General features: G+C 32.2%; 2 protein-coding genes across 2 annotated transcripts in view; one reads left to right on the top strand and one right to left on the bottom strand.

Moving 5' to 3' along the window:
- Nucleotides 1-15,374, bottom strand: part of LOC125072667 (protein madd-4) — a 395,564-nt gene that overhangs the window by 199,063 nt on the left and 181,127 nt on the right. The gene's annotated exons all lie outside the window — the stretch shown is intronic.
- On the top strand, nt 353-7,513 carry LOC125072668. Its single transcript, XM_047683328.1, has 3 exons — nt 353-488; nt 2,233-3,643; nt 7,370-7,513. Exons 1-3 carry the CDS (start codon nt 416-418, stop codon nt 7,458-7,460), a joined length of 1,575 nt encoding a protein of 524 aa, XP_047539284.1. The 5' UTR covers nt 353-415; the 3' UTR covers nt 7,461-7,513.

Genomic DNA, 15,374 nt, shown 5'->3' on the forward strand with positions numbered 1-15,374 from the left:
TAAGAACTACCACAATTTCGTTCAGTAATATATTTCGTGGAATAAAGTAATTTCAAGTTACAGTTTAAGAAAAGCGCTTAATTTTCGTATTTAACAATGCAGTATAACCTAAAAAAACAAAAACACAAAAAGTTACAAATACAAAAAGTTTTTACAAAAATTTCATTAAAATATTTCAATTAAGTTACATTTAAACTGCTTCGAAAAAAAAAACTTTCATATTAACGCCTCTTATAATTTTAATATACATAACAAAAGATAACTAAAAACTATTTAATATTTGGATATAAAAAAATATTGAGAAGCGCTGTATAAGGCACGTTTGAATCATAACAATACGTCAAATCGACACCTCTGCAGTTACCACTCGCCTTCAATTATAACCTGACGTAGGTATTTAAATTGTAATTCTAAAATGGCGAATTATTACATTATATGCAGTTTGTTTGTGTTCTTGCATATTGTTTATGGAACACCATATATAAAGGGTAAGTTTACTTTAATACTAAATAATATTTCAGAGGTTCGTATAAAGTACAATGGCGATATAGCTTGTTTTTTTTTTTTAATTTAATTTGAGGCAGATGAAAAAATAGCAAAGGAGACATAGGAAAAAAGTGGTCACTTTGACAAATGGTTAGTAAGAATATTAATGTAATAATTGTACCGTCAATACACTACCAACCATAGGGCCTAAGGTGTAATATTGATGGCTCACCATTGCAAATATTTATGTTTGGCGGCAAATAATTGATGGGTGGACGGTACCCATCCAATGGTGCATACAAAGGGCCCTACTTTGTAAATATTAATATGAATAAATTTAGTTGGTGGTAGCGTTTTGTGCCAACCTGTCCGGTTACGTCCAATATTCTACCGCCAAGCAGCAATATTTTGCAGTTTGAAGTATGGAGAGACATTGTTACTACAGGACATAACATCTTAACTCCCAAGGTTGGTGGCGCATTGGCCATGTAAAAGGTTGATATTTGTAACAGCATCGGAGTGGTACAGTCTATGAATGCTAGTGATCAATTGCCTTCAACCTATCTATATTGTAATATATACGTGTGATAGGGTTCTACTCTATTTCTAACTCAAACAGATACAGAGAGACGATAGACATAATTACAATTTGGTGTGAAATTAACTATCATGCTGAATTCCGAATATTAATCCTTCCAGCTTTAAGTAGAGTTCAGAGTAGAATTATATATATTTGGTTTCTTTTTTTTTCATTTAAATATATATTTTTATATGATTATTAATTTTTAATTTTATTATAATTGAGTTTCGTGTAGATATATATTTTTATTGTTACTTATTTTTTATTTAGTTGTTAATTTTTATTTAAATTCTTATTGCATGCGGTATTTTCCAATAATTTGCTAGACATTTTGATGTTGATGTTGATGAACCAAATAATTGAAAAAAAACCTTCCAAGCTTACATATGAGATTTTACTTACACTTGTCGTATTAGGAATACTTTTATGTAAAAACAAATTGCTGTTTTTAATACAGGTTTTTCTAAACAAGATAATTTCAATTTCGTTCGATCTATATCGATGACTGATATAAATCACCTCATCTCCTATTCACGAGCGAAATTGTTACAGATTTATTATATTGTATAGACAAAAGATAGATCGTATCTGCAATCATGTAGACGTATTTTCGTATAATATTTCAATTCGATAGAATAATACAATCTATTTCCAATTACGAATATTCTCCTTCAATTTGCGTTATTTCAATTAATAGAAGGTAGCACGATATGTTTTCTTTGTTGATTTATTTACGACATACCAAACCAATTGATAGAAAACTATTTGGTACGATACACGACTGATAATGTATTTATTTGTCTAGCGAACAAATCATTAAAACACAATAACATAAGTGTTTAATTTATGACGATAGACTATTTTTATTGTCGTTTATACCTAAAATAAAAAAAAAACTCGCTGCAGACAAATGTTTTGTTGTAATTATAATACACAATAATTATTAAATTGTATTGAAACTAGAATTAAAGTTTCGCTACAGCTTTTAATTTTGTACAAAATATAAATGAATAATTATACCAACGTCACGTTGGATTTAAACAATAGTATCAACTTGTCATCAATTCTGACGTCACATTTATCGAAAATGACAATTTAAGTTCGTATTTCAAAATACTATTCCATATTTAAAATTATTCAAACAATGAAAATCATTTACGTTTCAGGTTTATATTGCCAGGACCCGGATACGAAAAAACTGTACCCGGTTAACTCGACTTGGCGGTCTGAAACATTTTGCGGGAATTATACGTGTAAGCTTAGGAAGAAGAATTTAACTGAAACCGAGTACGTTCCCATAACAATAAACATAACTTCTCATCAGCTTAACGAAGAATACAGTATTATGAGCAATGACGATATGTCTATAAGTCCGAGTGAAAATTCATTTGTAATAAAAAACATTGACCCTGAAAAACAACCAGTATTTCACAGAGATTTTGATAGCAAAATAAATGATTTAAAAGAAGAATTAAAAAACAACAAATCCGAACTCGCCGATAGATATTTAACCGAATCGGAAATAGAAAAGATCACTGGAATACTTCATACGATTAAAAAAAGTGATTTAGAAGCTATTGTTGAAATATACAATATAGCACAAGAAATTCACAAGGAATTAGATATAGCAGAAGCTGAAAAAATAGTCAAAGATACAATGAATAGTATTAAAAATGGTGAGATTAAAAATAAAATGCCGTCTCAAGCCCAAAAAGATTCAATATCCTATTGGTACGAGCCGCTTCAACACAACGGCGTTAAAAATAAACCAGTCGATTTGAAAACAGAAGGAACCAAAGTTGTACAAACAGCTTACCCTTATCCATACGCTGACGCTTACTACAAGAGACCGCAAGAGAGAGACTTCCGAAAATTGTCGCATCATTACCCAACATCCAGCTTTCATAGAATGTTGTCATATTTACATAACCCGTATAATTCGAAACAAATCAGTCGCCAGGAAACGAAACCGTGTAAAAATGATAATAATCTTGCAAATTCAGTTGTACCAGTTTGGTATAATCCTTACCCAAATAACAACCCAGAATCATATAGGAAACCTTCCGCTGCCCAACCTGTATTTCTCCCCTATCCGTTCTCTTACGTACATCATAATTTTACACATCCAGCTAGTTATTACTACACCAATTATCCCTGGGCTCAGTTAAATGCTTACAATAGAAATAAACAATATCCTCAACCGTATTATGGAACATATGCTACTCAAGAACCTCGTACCGCTATAATTGCAAATCCAGAAGAATTAGAAGGCAAGTACGATGAACCAATTGAAGTTAGAATAGATGACATTAAGCCTGTAAATAAAGAATTACCTGAATGGCAAACCGAACCACTATCTGCGAAGATACTCGATGAAGTCAAGGCGAATATGTTAGAAAAATCAAAAATTTTGAAGCCATTGTCTTTGAGAAATACGTTAAAATTAGAAAAAGTGGGAAAGGTTATTAAATTAGACGAATTAACACGAAGTAAACGGGATGCACATGATGTCAGTAGTACCGGAGTTCATGATGCAATATCAGAGGAAGAGTATGAGACGTATATCGAAAAAACGACGTAAGTTAAATAACTATATAATGTAGTACATACTAGATTAAATACTTATAGTTTTTTGTTATAGTTACGTTGAATTTAATAAAAAAAATAAAAAAACGACACGTTGTCGTGGGATACCCGATTGAAACAAAATTACTTTCTCATTGTGTATTAAAATAAACCAACTATGAAATAAATAAATAACAAATTAAAAAAATTAATAAATGTATAAATATTTTTAAGTTTAAAAATAAACATTTAATTATTTTTAATTCTAAAATACAGCTGACACGAACTATGAGAACCACAAGTATATACTTAGTGACATACCTATACTATCCTCCTGCCCTTATAGCAATTTTATTTGAGGTCGGCGAAGCATGTCTTTTTCTTCAATACTTCTCTGTCTCACAAGTAACATTATTTCAAGCTATATCGTCTTTCACACAATCTATCCGTCATTTCTTTGCAAGACCTTCCTCACAACATGGTACTCATTCCTCCGCATAACTTGTCCATACTATGACAGGTTTCCACATAGCTTCTCGGTTACCGGTGCTACTTTCAAACTTCCTCTTATGTACTCATCCCTATACGTAGACAAGCTTATAAACTCACAACGCATACAGCAAAAAGATTTGATACTCTAACTCTTGTACTTATTTCTCTTACTGGCTGAGTGTGGAGAGTTTATCGTTTTATCGTGCGATAAGGAACTCCGTTTCGATAAAAAATAAAGTATATATAACAATAATTTGAGGCGATAAAAATGCTAACCATCACAACCCTGCATGTACATGTTTAAAGAATCGTGTCCAAGGTTCACTGCCTATTTCCTTACGTGAGGTTCTGCAATTGGAAGATTTATTGCATAAAACTATGTATTCAAACGTAGCAACTATGCGTATTTCAATATATATATGTCATAGATACAATATATGTGTTCTTTAAACTGCCTAACCGTTTAATACTTTGCTAAAATTATTCATTGAGAATCGCGTTGAATTGAGCTGAGCCCAATGATTAGAAAACATGCATTTGCAACAATGATTCAGAGTTCAAACTCAGGCACCGTGTAATGTCCATATGCTTAATTAGTGTTTTTAAATCTCCGTCTACATGTGTCTTATTTTAATGAAATGAGCCAAATCTTCTCCTCACAGGTAAAGAAGGTGTTAGCCCACTTCATCTTACAAATGATTTTCCCGCTTAGCAAGTTTTTTTACATTACATTAACAGCCTGTAAATGTCGCTGTCGCTAAGGCTTCCTCTCCTTAGGCCTGAGGAGAAGGTTTGCAGCATATTCCACCACGCTGGGCCAATGCAGCTTGGTAGAATAAACATGTGGCAGAATTTCTTTGAAATTAGACACATACAACAGATATATAAATCCACAACAGCGCGATTTGTAAGGCATTTTCTGCCTCGCACAACCACTCTGTGGAACCAGCTTTCGCCGACGGTTGTTCCGAACCGATACGACTTGGGAACATTCAAGGAAAGAGCTTACTTATTTCTTAAAGGCCGGCAACGCACCTGTAACCCCCCTGGTGTTGCAGATGTCCATGGGCGGTGGTAATCACTTTCCATCAGGTGAGCCTTTTTCTCGTTTGCCCCCTATACCAAAAAAAAAAACATACAGGTTTCCTCACGATGTTTTCCTTCACCGCCGAGCACGAGATCAATTAACATATATTGAGGATATGAAAATACAGTGGTGCTTGCCTGGGCTTGAATCCAAAATCATCGGTTAAGATGCATGCGTTCTAACCACTGGGCCATCTTAGCAAGTGCTTCTCTAAAATAACATGATTACGGTTTCAGTAAATTTGATAAGGCACAAGCCCTAAGGAGACAGGATGACATTAGACCAATGTATGGGAGAGATGCTATTTTAACATTGCTGTGCCATTTGAATAATTTTAAAATATTAAGGGAATTTGCAAATTGCATTATGATATTACTAGTTGTCGCCCGCGACTTCCCTCGCGTTTTAGGGGTTGGTTGTCATGTGTTAGGCAAAAAAGTAGTCTATGTCCTTCCTTGGAGTTCAAGTTTGCTTCATAGCAAAGTTCGTCAAATTCGGTTCATTGGTTTCGTAGTGAAAGAGCGACAGACAGACAGAAAGACAGACTTTCACATTTATAATATTAGTATAGATTGCACCACCTGCCCATCTCATTCATTGTAATTTTCAAAGCCCAAACCTGTCTGAATGAAATTCTACTTATAGACAAAACATGTTTTATATATTGAGAACTTCTGTATGTCTATGCTAACGTTACTTCAAGATTTTTAATAATTTAAGATATTCTTACAATATAATTTAAGATATATCAACATAGGTTAAAACTAATACTTTATATATATAACAATTTTAATCGTAAAATAAGTGTCGAGATGGCTCAGTGGTTAGAACGCGTGCATCTTAACCGATGATTTCGGGTTCAAGCCCAGGCAGGCACCACTGAAATTTCATGTGCTTAATTTGTGTTTATAATTCATCTCGTGTATCACGTGTATTCCGCCAACCCGCATTGGAGCAGCGTGGTGGAATATGCTCCAAACCTTCTCCTCAAAGGAGAGGAGGCTTTTATCCAGCAGTGGGACATTACCGGGCTGCTAATGCTAAAAATGTTTATCAGGTCATTTATAAAAAATATTTTCTTATATGAAGCTGTATAAACAATTTCCAAGATAGTAAACAGTAACATCGGAGGTTATTCCAAGTAGAACTTATACTAATCTATCTGTCCTTGTTTTTCATTCGCTATCAAAATATCTCTGTTCTTATCTTAGCAGCATTATACTACAAATATAATCTTATAATTCTATAAATATATCAAAAGGACGTTAACTTAGTTTGTAACTTCGAAGACCTTAAAATACACGGCCCTGACTCTATATTTGTAAACTAAGAACTAAGACTTTTGCGTATTTAAATATAATATCGTAAAAAAATATTCATCACACTAAAGTATATCAATGACAAAAAAATATCTGTCATACAATTGTATTTATACAATTGTAAGATAAGTAAGAACTTTGTAACAAAAAGACTCCTTAAATAAGTTATCTTAATATAATCCTTAAGAACTCTTAACAAAAAACAAACTTTTTAAGATGACAAATCTTAAGAACTGACATTAGAAGCGGCTGGTTCGAAAAAATTGACAAATTAGCACCAAAAAAACATTGGAATGTCGACCCTTTGTCTAGACAGCTGTTACTTTGAGTGTTTTATCTTTGTTTTTTTTTTTTTAAATAAACAAAAAATACCAAATATTTTTTAAGTCAAAACAAGAACAGTTTTTGTCATACAGGATACATGTGATCCTTATAAGAGACAGTGGAGCTATTCTGTAACAAAGTACTCGAAACTCGCCGCAAAACCACTTTCGTGACGTGTCAGAAAAAATGTGTATCATTCACTTTAATAATTAATTAAAAAGTTCTCACTGAATAACATTGAAGATTAAATTTATAAATAAAGTGAAAAATACTATGTAAAAAAACATTGCTCATTTAACGCCCTCGCTTAAAGATTTTATCTACAACATTAATTAAGAACTAAAATAGAGAATTTAACAAAAATTCAAAATTCCAAACTCTGTATTATTCAGAAAAATCCTAACAAAAAATTGAAGACGAAAAATTTTATAAATAATTGTAAATTATAAGGAGAACCTTCTTAGAATCACAGCTAATTAAAAAAATAAAAATTCTAAAGCACTTTTCTTTCTCAAGGTGCGTCTCGAGTATGGAACCCGGCTACTTCAGTGTGGGCAACGAGACGGAGCCCTTCCCCGCGTGCTGCCCACGAAGGATAAACAGCTGATAACGCCGTCACTAATTAAGCCTTTTTTTATTTATTGTCTTAATACCGTGGAAGCGTTCGTTAAAAAAATATAGGATAAGAATGTCTATCAGACGAAGTCATGATAAAAATAATAAAGTATTATATGTGATATTTTTATACTAAACATATGTTCTTTTGGTATTAGCTTGATAGTACCGACAAACAAAAGAAAAACATTGCATTTTATTTGTATGAACAGTAAGTTTGCTGGTATAAGCGATTAGTACTCCTAACAAATCATAAGTCAAATATTATGCAACATTTAAATAACTTTATTAGTAAATCGAAATAAAAACAATAACGAATCTAATTCTCTCATTTATTTTAAAAAACGTTTTTTGTTATAGTAATTTAAACCTCAAATCATTAGAGCTTATTCCAACAGGCTAGAGTGTACATACTACATGTGGCAGAGCCATACAAGTTTCCTTCCCGAAATTACGAAAACCTTTGAAAAAAAAATATAATTCTCGAAGTTAAAATGAAACATACATACATACGAAGTCGATACGAATTTAAAAATATACTTTGTTCAAGTTTGCTCTTTTGATTCGTTATTTTAGAAGATTAATAAACTTGTTCGGATTTTTTAATGCACTGAGGTAAACTAATTCTTATATCTGAGATGATATATTACCAAAACCATTAATGTATAGGACATAAACGTCAAGCTGTGACGTTACATGTAGATTGGTTGCCGTGAAGTTCTTTTTGATGGAACACATAAAAATATAAAACTAGTGGGTCTCCCGCGAAACTTTTTCACGAAGTTTGAAACCTATGATAGGTTTTGTTTTGATTTCATTTCATTGTAAACTGCAAGTCACTCGATTACATTTTAAATCAATAATGAAATTTTATAATATCAAATAGTATACATGAGTTAAGTTAGAACGTTTACGTTTTCATTCTTTTTCTTATACAGCCGTAGTACCGCTCTCTAAAATTAATTCTTTGTTAAATTGTAAATTGCAATCAAGAATCCTTTTTGTGTTTTCGAATCATGTGAGGCGTATAAAATGATCAAAGCACACACGTTCACGACCACACACGCACACATTTTGAAACCAGCGTACATATAAACTCTGGGGTACGAGGTGTATTTATCAAAATTTGCACTAAAAAACTTACTAGTAACGTAACAAACTGCCTTTAATACTTTGAAAATAATTTACAAAAAGTTGTGATTAATAAATATTTATTTCTCTACAGATTTTTTTTTATTTATGGTTTGTCTAATTCATCTTAACTATTCAAGAATATCTTCAACACACTAACTAGTAACGACATTTGTTAAAAACCCATTAGTCAATCTTCAGATCCCCATTTAACCGAGTCGAAGTGATAGCGGCTAATTTAAAATAATACACAAAAAATACAATAAATCAGATTGTATGGGACGCCTCACATGGAGCTGAATATTTTGATGCATTATAGTCGTTATTATTTAGGGAATAAGGTATATTAAATGTCAATTTTAATTACCAGAATTTTATCAACTGTTTATATATAAAGTACCATTTGCTATTGAAAATTTTATGTTCTACGTCACAGAAATAACTAACAGGACGTAATTAAATATTTTGAAAAATCAGTTAATTAGGAGTTTACTTGTTTTACTTTAAAGTCTCTTGAATTAAAAGTTAGGCTTATGACTAAAAATTGCAAACTTATTCGTTGATTTTTATTGATTTTTAACAAACTACTAAAACTGTGTGAATGAGTGAATACTGATTTTTTTGCCATTCCTCTTTGATAAAACAGTTCGATAAAATGTTAGAATATAGCATGACTCATGAAAAGAAACATCACACAGTGCAATACGATAAAAAAAGGTCTTATTCGGAAACTATTATTTTGATTATTAAAAAATTAATTCTTTACTTTATCATCCAACACCGTATATTCGTCCAACTTTGAAATTTGGCAATAAGTTGAATTGTCATTTTAGATTCAACGAGCGTTATGTGTCGTGCACTTTTGGAATTGCCACTTTTCTTACAAATTCCACTCCATTTAATACAAAAATGTAAACTAAACAAAGCACATAGAACATAACGCCATCTAGTATAAAAAATAATAACAACTCCTCAACCCTTTTTATAAAGCAATAACATTTTAAAATAAAACGTATCAATGTCCATTCAAAATCGAATCGTTCAAACTTTACCATAAAAACTCGATCGAGCTAATGGACCGTGACTGTAATGTCCTTACAATCTATAAAAAACCCGAACGAAATTCGACTTGGGTTCACTTAAAAAAGCATTACCCTTCGTGGCCGAGTGACTTATTGTAACCAATGTAAGGAATGTAAATACAAATTCACAACGAGAGCGAGAGGGAGATGAGATGCGTCAAAAATATTTAAATTAAGCCCTCCCTTAATGTCGGACATTATTTTTTTATCGGCACGTCCAAATAAAGATATGTCGCGTTCTTTCAAGAAACTTATCTTGGAAGGGAGAATATAAAATTCGAGTTTTGTGGCCTTTCATATGAGATACTGTTACGTTTCAGTTGTTCAAATTATTTAGAAACATTATTGTATGGATTAATAGAGTTTTATTTAGTTCGATTTGCTTATTCCATTCGATTTCTTGGTGGTACTAATTTATGCAAGCCCGTCTTTGTAGGTACCACCCACTGGTCTTATATTCTACCATCAAGCAATACTTAGTATTGTTGTGTTCCGGTTTAAAGGCTGAGTGAGCAAGTGTAACTACAGGCACAATGGACATCTTACCTTCCATCGTTGGTAGCGCTTTGGCGAAGTCAGGAATTTCTTACAGCGCTAATGTCTATGGGCAGTGGTAGCCGCTCACCATCAGTTAGCCCATTTGCCTATGACATACATAAAAATAAAAAATACCTTAACCCAGCAAGGAGTCGAAGACTTGATGTAATAGAGAAGCAGGCTGGCATAAAGCAAATTTTCTTTCATCGATATATTAGTAAATATAATCAATTCCTCACATCGTCAATGCATTGCAATCTGCAACGGGACCTAGAATATTAAGGCCTCAATTACACTAGTTCACTTACCCTTCGAACCAGAACACTACAAAGAAATGCTCTTGAATAATCAATGATTACCTACCTAGACGAGCTTGCACGGAACCATAAGGTGAACTGTAAGTTCTTTATAAAAGAGCACAGTTTGTGGTATTCGAAATAAACAACAAACCTCCTTGCAGCGCTGGTCAAACTCTGATTAGCTAATTAGATTTTAAACTTAACGCTCATTGGTCGAGTATTACGTCAGCAGCTGCGATCGACCAATGACGATTCAGATTAAAGTCAAATTATTTAATTGCACTTTGATCAGAGTTTGGTGTTGAGGTTAATGTTTAACATATCGGAACTCAAATCACTCACAAAAACCATTCTAGTATGACTTATAATTTCCGAGATTACCGAACTATCTGAACTGGAGTGGCCCAGTGGCTAAACCACGGCAATTTTAACCGAGAATTGCGAGTTCATATTCAGGCAACAACTGAATTCTTATTTGTTTAATTCTTTTCAGCCAAACAAACAATTTTTAAGAAAAATCTGGCAACACCAACCCGCATTGAAACAGCGTAGCGTAGCGATAGAAGGGATTCCAAACCTTCTGAAAGAAATAGCCCTACGAGAATATAATAAGAGGCTATATTTACAGAGATTTCTCTAAAATGACGAACATTAGAATTAATTTCTCGTCATATTAAAACCTAAATCATAACCAAAAAGGTAATTACTTAATCCCGCTATAACGATATTTATATAGGTTAAGTAAGGAAGGGTTAAAATGAAATATTTGTTTTGAATCTTATCTTTTACGTTTATAAAACTCTGAGATTAAGAGACTTCAAGTTTTTATATTCTTTAAATAGACGCTTAAATATTGGATGGAGTTGTTCTTGATAAGGTACTATGCATTTTATTACCAAAGAACTACGCTTGTAACTTTATCCGTGTACAATTTAAAAGGACACTTTAAGAGACTCCTTTATTTAAGTCCAAAAGAATTTGTTTTCTATTTTAGTTCAATATCCGCGAGTTGGCACCATGCGATGTTATGATTTCAAGTATTATCTTTATGGTTTCTGAATATAAGATTAGAGATCTGTGTAGAACATAAAGCTCACGGGTTCAAATCCGGATAAGCGCCAATGAGTTATTATATACTGAATTGTGTTTGAAATTCATGACATAGGGTAGGCAGTGGGGTGGGGCGAGCTCCAAATCATCCCCTAACGTTACGTTGCTCAGTTGTGCTCAGAGATTTTTGTTTTTAGTTTAAAATTGTTTATTCTTATAGAGACACAAGGAACATCGCTTACATGGGAATAGTATTCACTAAAATATTTATTATTCGTCCTTCTGTTTAATTTTCAATAGTTCATTTAACACATCGTTACTTAGGAGTGAATAATATTTGATACGATATTGATAGTTAAAATTCCCATACAATACAGCAAAAATTTCCAAAAATTAACCCTTAACGTATGCCTTAATTTCAGCTTTGTAGACCCAGTAGTTCTGACTGTGTGTTCACATTGAAACAAGTCAGAATTAAGACAAACGATTCTAATAATACTTATGAAATAAAAATGAAAATACATCTAATAATAATGGGTAATAATCATGTGTTAATAAACAAGTATAGACATCGAATAAAGTTTGAAAACTGTCCATTATATTCATTGAAACTTTTCAACTACCTACATTTTAGACTGAATGTCTCAGTCACGAATTTAGTCATAAATCACAAGTGAACTTTAGTAACGTAATGACGTCGACGAAACCGATTATGATGTAACAATAGCCTAATTTCTAAACCGTGTAAATCATTGGCCTTCGTTAATTATAGTGCAAGAGCTGACAACTATTAATTATTAAATAATTTACGAACCTTATGATTTGTTCCTTTGTCTATACGTTCCATAAAAATACATTATGACTAAGACATTTAAATTTCCATTCATTTAAGTGAAACGAAGTATTAAAAAATAATAATCGTGGATCCCGAGACAGTAGATTTTAGCACTGCTAAAGAAGTTCTCGTCTGATTAACTTAATAACTTATTAAATGTTCCTTATTGTATCTCTACAGACTAATCATATACATGACACATCTGATTTACGATATTTTTATTTATGTTTCTTTTTTTATATTACCAGACATCATAACAATCGATATTTTCGGATCACAAATTAATGAGAAAAAGTTAGCACTGAACATTACGAAGACGACTAGGTTTTTTTTTCATTATTGATTTTTTTGAACGAAAGAAACAGCGATCGGTGTCGTCATTAAATAGCAACTATACCAACGAAATATTAAACCTTGTATAAGTATTTAATAACTATTTTCGAAAACAACAAATTATTATGAAAACGACGACGTGAGATTATAAAAATATAATACCTTTTTATATTGATGAAAGTTTCTTTATTGTTTCATGAAAAGCGCTTTATTATTCCCAACAGCACAATTGTACGTAAACAATTAAGTTTCTGTTACATATAAATGAAACCCACTGATTTGTGGTGCGGATTGTCAAGTGTTCACAACGACTTTTTTTTTTAATAGCAGGTTCTAACACAATTATACACACCTGAGTTTTTATGGTGTTGGTAGTGCTTATACTTAAAACAATCAATTTTGAAATAAAATGACGTGGATATAAATCAAACGTTGTACTTTCAACAATCAACCTTATTACCATACACAAATAGTATATAATCAAATAGATATACGTCCTGAAGTAATCTTAAGCGTTTGTACTTAAGGACTGCAAATAACAAGAAATTTCAGTGAACACCCCCAGATAGCGTTCCCGTATTTAGTTTTAAGCTCTAGGAAGACGATTAGCGGTTAACCAATGTACGAGTATTTTCAGGATTTTGTCAGAAAAACAAGATCCCTTCTACTGAAGTAACTTTTGTACGTAAGTATGATACATGTAGTGTGTAATTGTAACCGCCAAACTGCAGTGGAATTGCGGTGGTCTGATTTTAAGAGTGCGTAATCCAGTCCAGTGTAACACCAGCCACAAGAGTACATAACATCTCAGTTTTTAAGGTTGATAGTACATTGGTGATGAAAGAGTTGCTTTATAATCCTCATAGCGCCAATGTCATGGTGACTCATTGGACAGTCTAGGTAGGTAACCCAGGCTATAAAGAATCTCTTTTATTTCACATATATATATAGTTACATCCAGTTGGGTATAAACCAAAAGATTTATAAAGTAAATTAATTATTCCTACAATCTTTGACTTAATAATACCGTTCTTTGATAATTGAAATAAATTAGATCCATTATGAATTAATCTTGATATGTTTACTAATTGAATTATTGAATTAACACTACGTTTAATTACGAAATTCCTTAGATTTTTATATTTTATTAAATTATAACGCTCAAGCGGACAACGATGGGCCAATTCGTAGCACTATCTTGAGTGTTAGAGTGAATTGAATTATTAAAACAAATACTGTTGTAAAATATTTGCTTTAAAAGTTTTGAATAGAATTCGAAGAGGTTATAAATGTATTTAATCCATACTTTAAAAAAAAGATATAAGCATCAAAAGTCACGTTTATTGAAATGATTTATATTTAAATAAAACCAATAAATAAGTATGGAGTTGGTAAAATAATATATTTGTCTTATTATTATAATTACATATAGCAACGAGTTATACGGTACAATTACACAAGAGAGATGGACCAGAGGTAAGAACATTTATATACGACCATCACATCATGTAAATGTCATAGTGGTGGACTGAAGGTTCTTCTCGATTTGAGGACAAGTTTTAGGCTTATTTCACACCGCCGCTCCAATGCGGGTTTGCGGAAATACAAGTGGCAAATTCACATCCGCCATGTTTCCGCTTACCGAAGCGCAGGAGATGAATTATAAACACAAATTATGTGTATGAAAAATCAGGTTTTGTTCGAAGCCGCAATCATCGGTTAAGATTCACGTGTTCTAATTACTGGGACTCTCTGCTATTTTATTGTTGTGATTAACAAAAGTATATTTTAAGGAATTTAAAAATAATTAAAAGATTTAAGAATTTATTATAGTTATAAACTAAATATTTCGCAAAATTTAAATTATTATTTTAAATTATTTTGTTCGCTAGCTCTTAGTGTATAAAAGTACCACAAGATCCTAAAGTATAATGAAATTCTTAGCGTAATTGATTCTATTATATCTCGTTAAATCGATTGTGTATTCAAACAATGAAACTTGTTTGAACATTAATTTGAGTTCGTTCTTTGTATCCGTTCATTATAGTTACGATACGTTAAGTAATTGAAAAACTATGGAACCATTGTTGAGAAAGTTATAAGTGAGTCCGTGAACACGATAACGTAACGCGAAACTTTATTGTTACTATTTTAATAAAAAAAAACTAATCCTTTTCAATGAAATATACATACATTGAGAACCGAGATGGCCCAGTGATTAGAACGCGTGCATCTTGGTTAGAACCGATGATTGCGGGCTCAAACCCAGGCAAGCACCATTGAGTTTTCATGTGCTTAATTTGTTGTGTTTATAATTCATCTCGGACTTGGCGGTGAAGAAAAACATCGTGAAGAAACCTGTATGCGGCTAACATCAACGAAATTCTGCCACACGTGTATTCCACCAACACGCGTTGGAGCAGCGTGGTGGAATATGCTCCATACCTTGTCCTCAGAGGATGAGGAGGCCTTAGCCCAGCAGTGGGAAATTTGCAGGCTGGTAATGTACATTAATTTTTCGCCCACATCTTTAATATAATCAATTTTAATTTGTAATTAATCATATTGATTTTTTTTTTAATATTACTAATCAGACATTCTTTCGCCAAACAAGAATACTTGGTGTCCCTGTGTTCGTT

This window comes from Vanessa atalanta, chromosome 22 (assembly GCF_905147765.1).
Source record: "Vanessa atalanta chromosome 22, ilVanAtal1.2, whole genome shotgun sequence".
NCBI lineage: Eukaryota > Metazoa > Arthropoda > Insecta > Lepidoptera > Nymphalidae > Vanessa > Vanessa atalanta.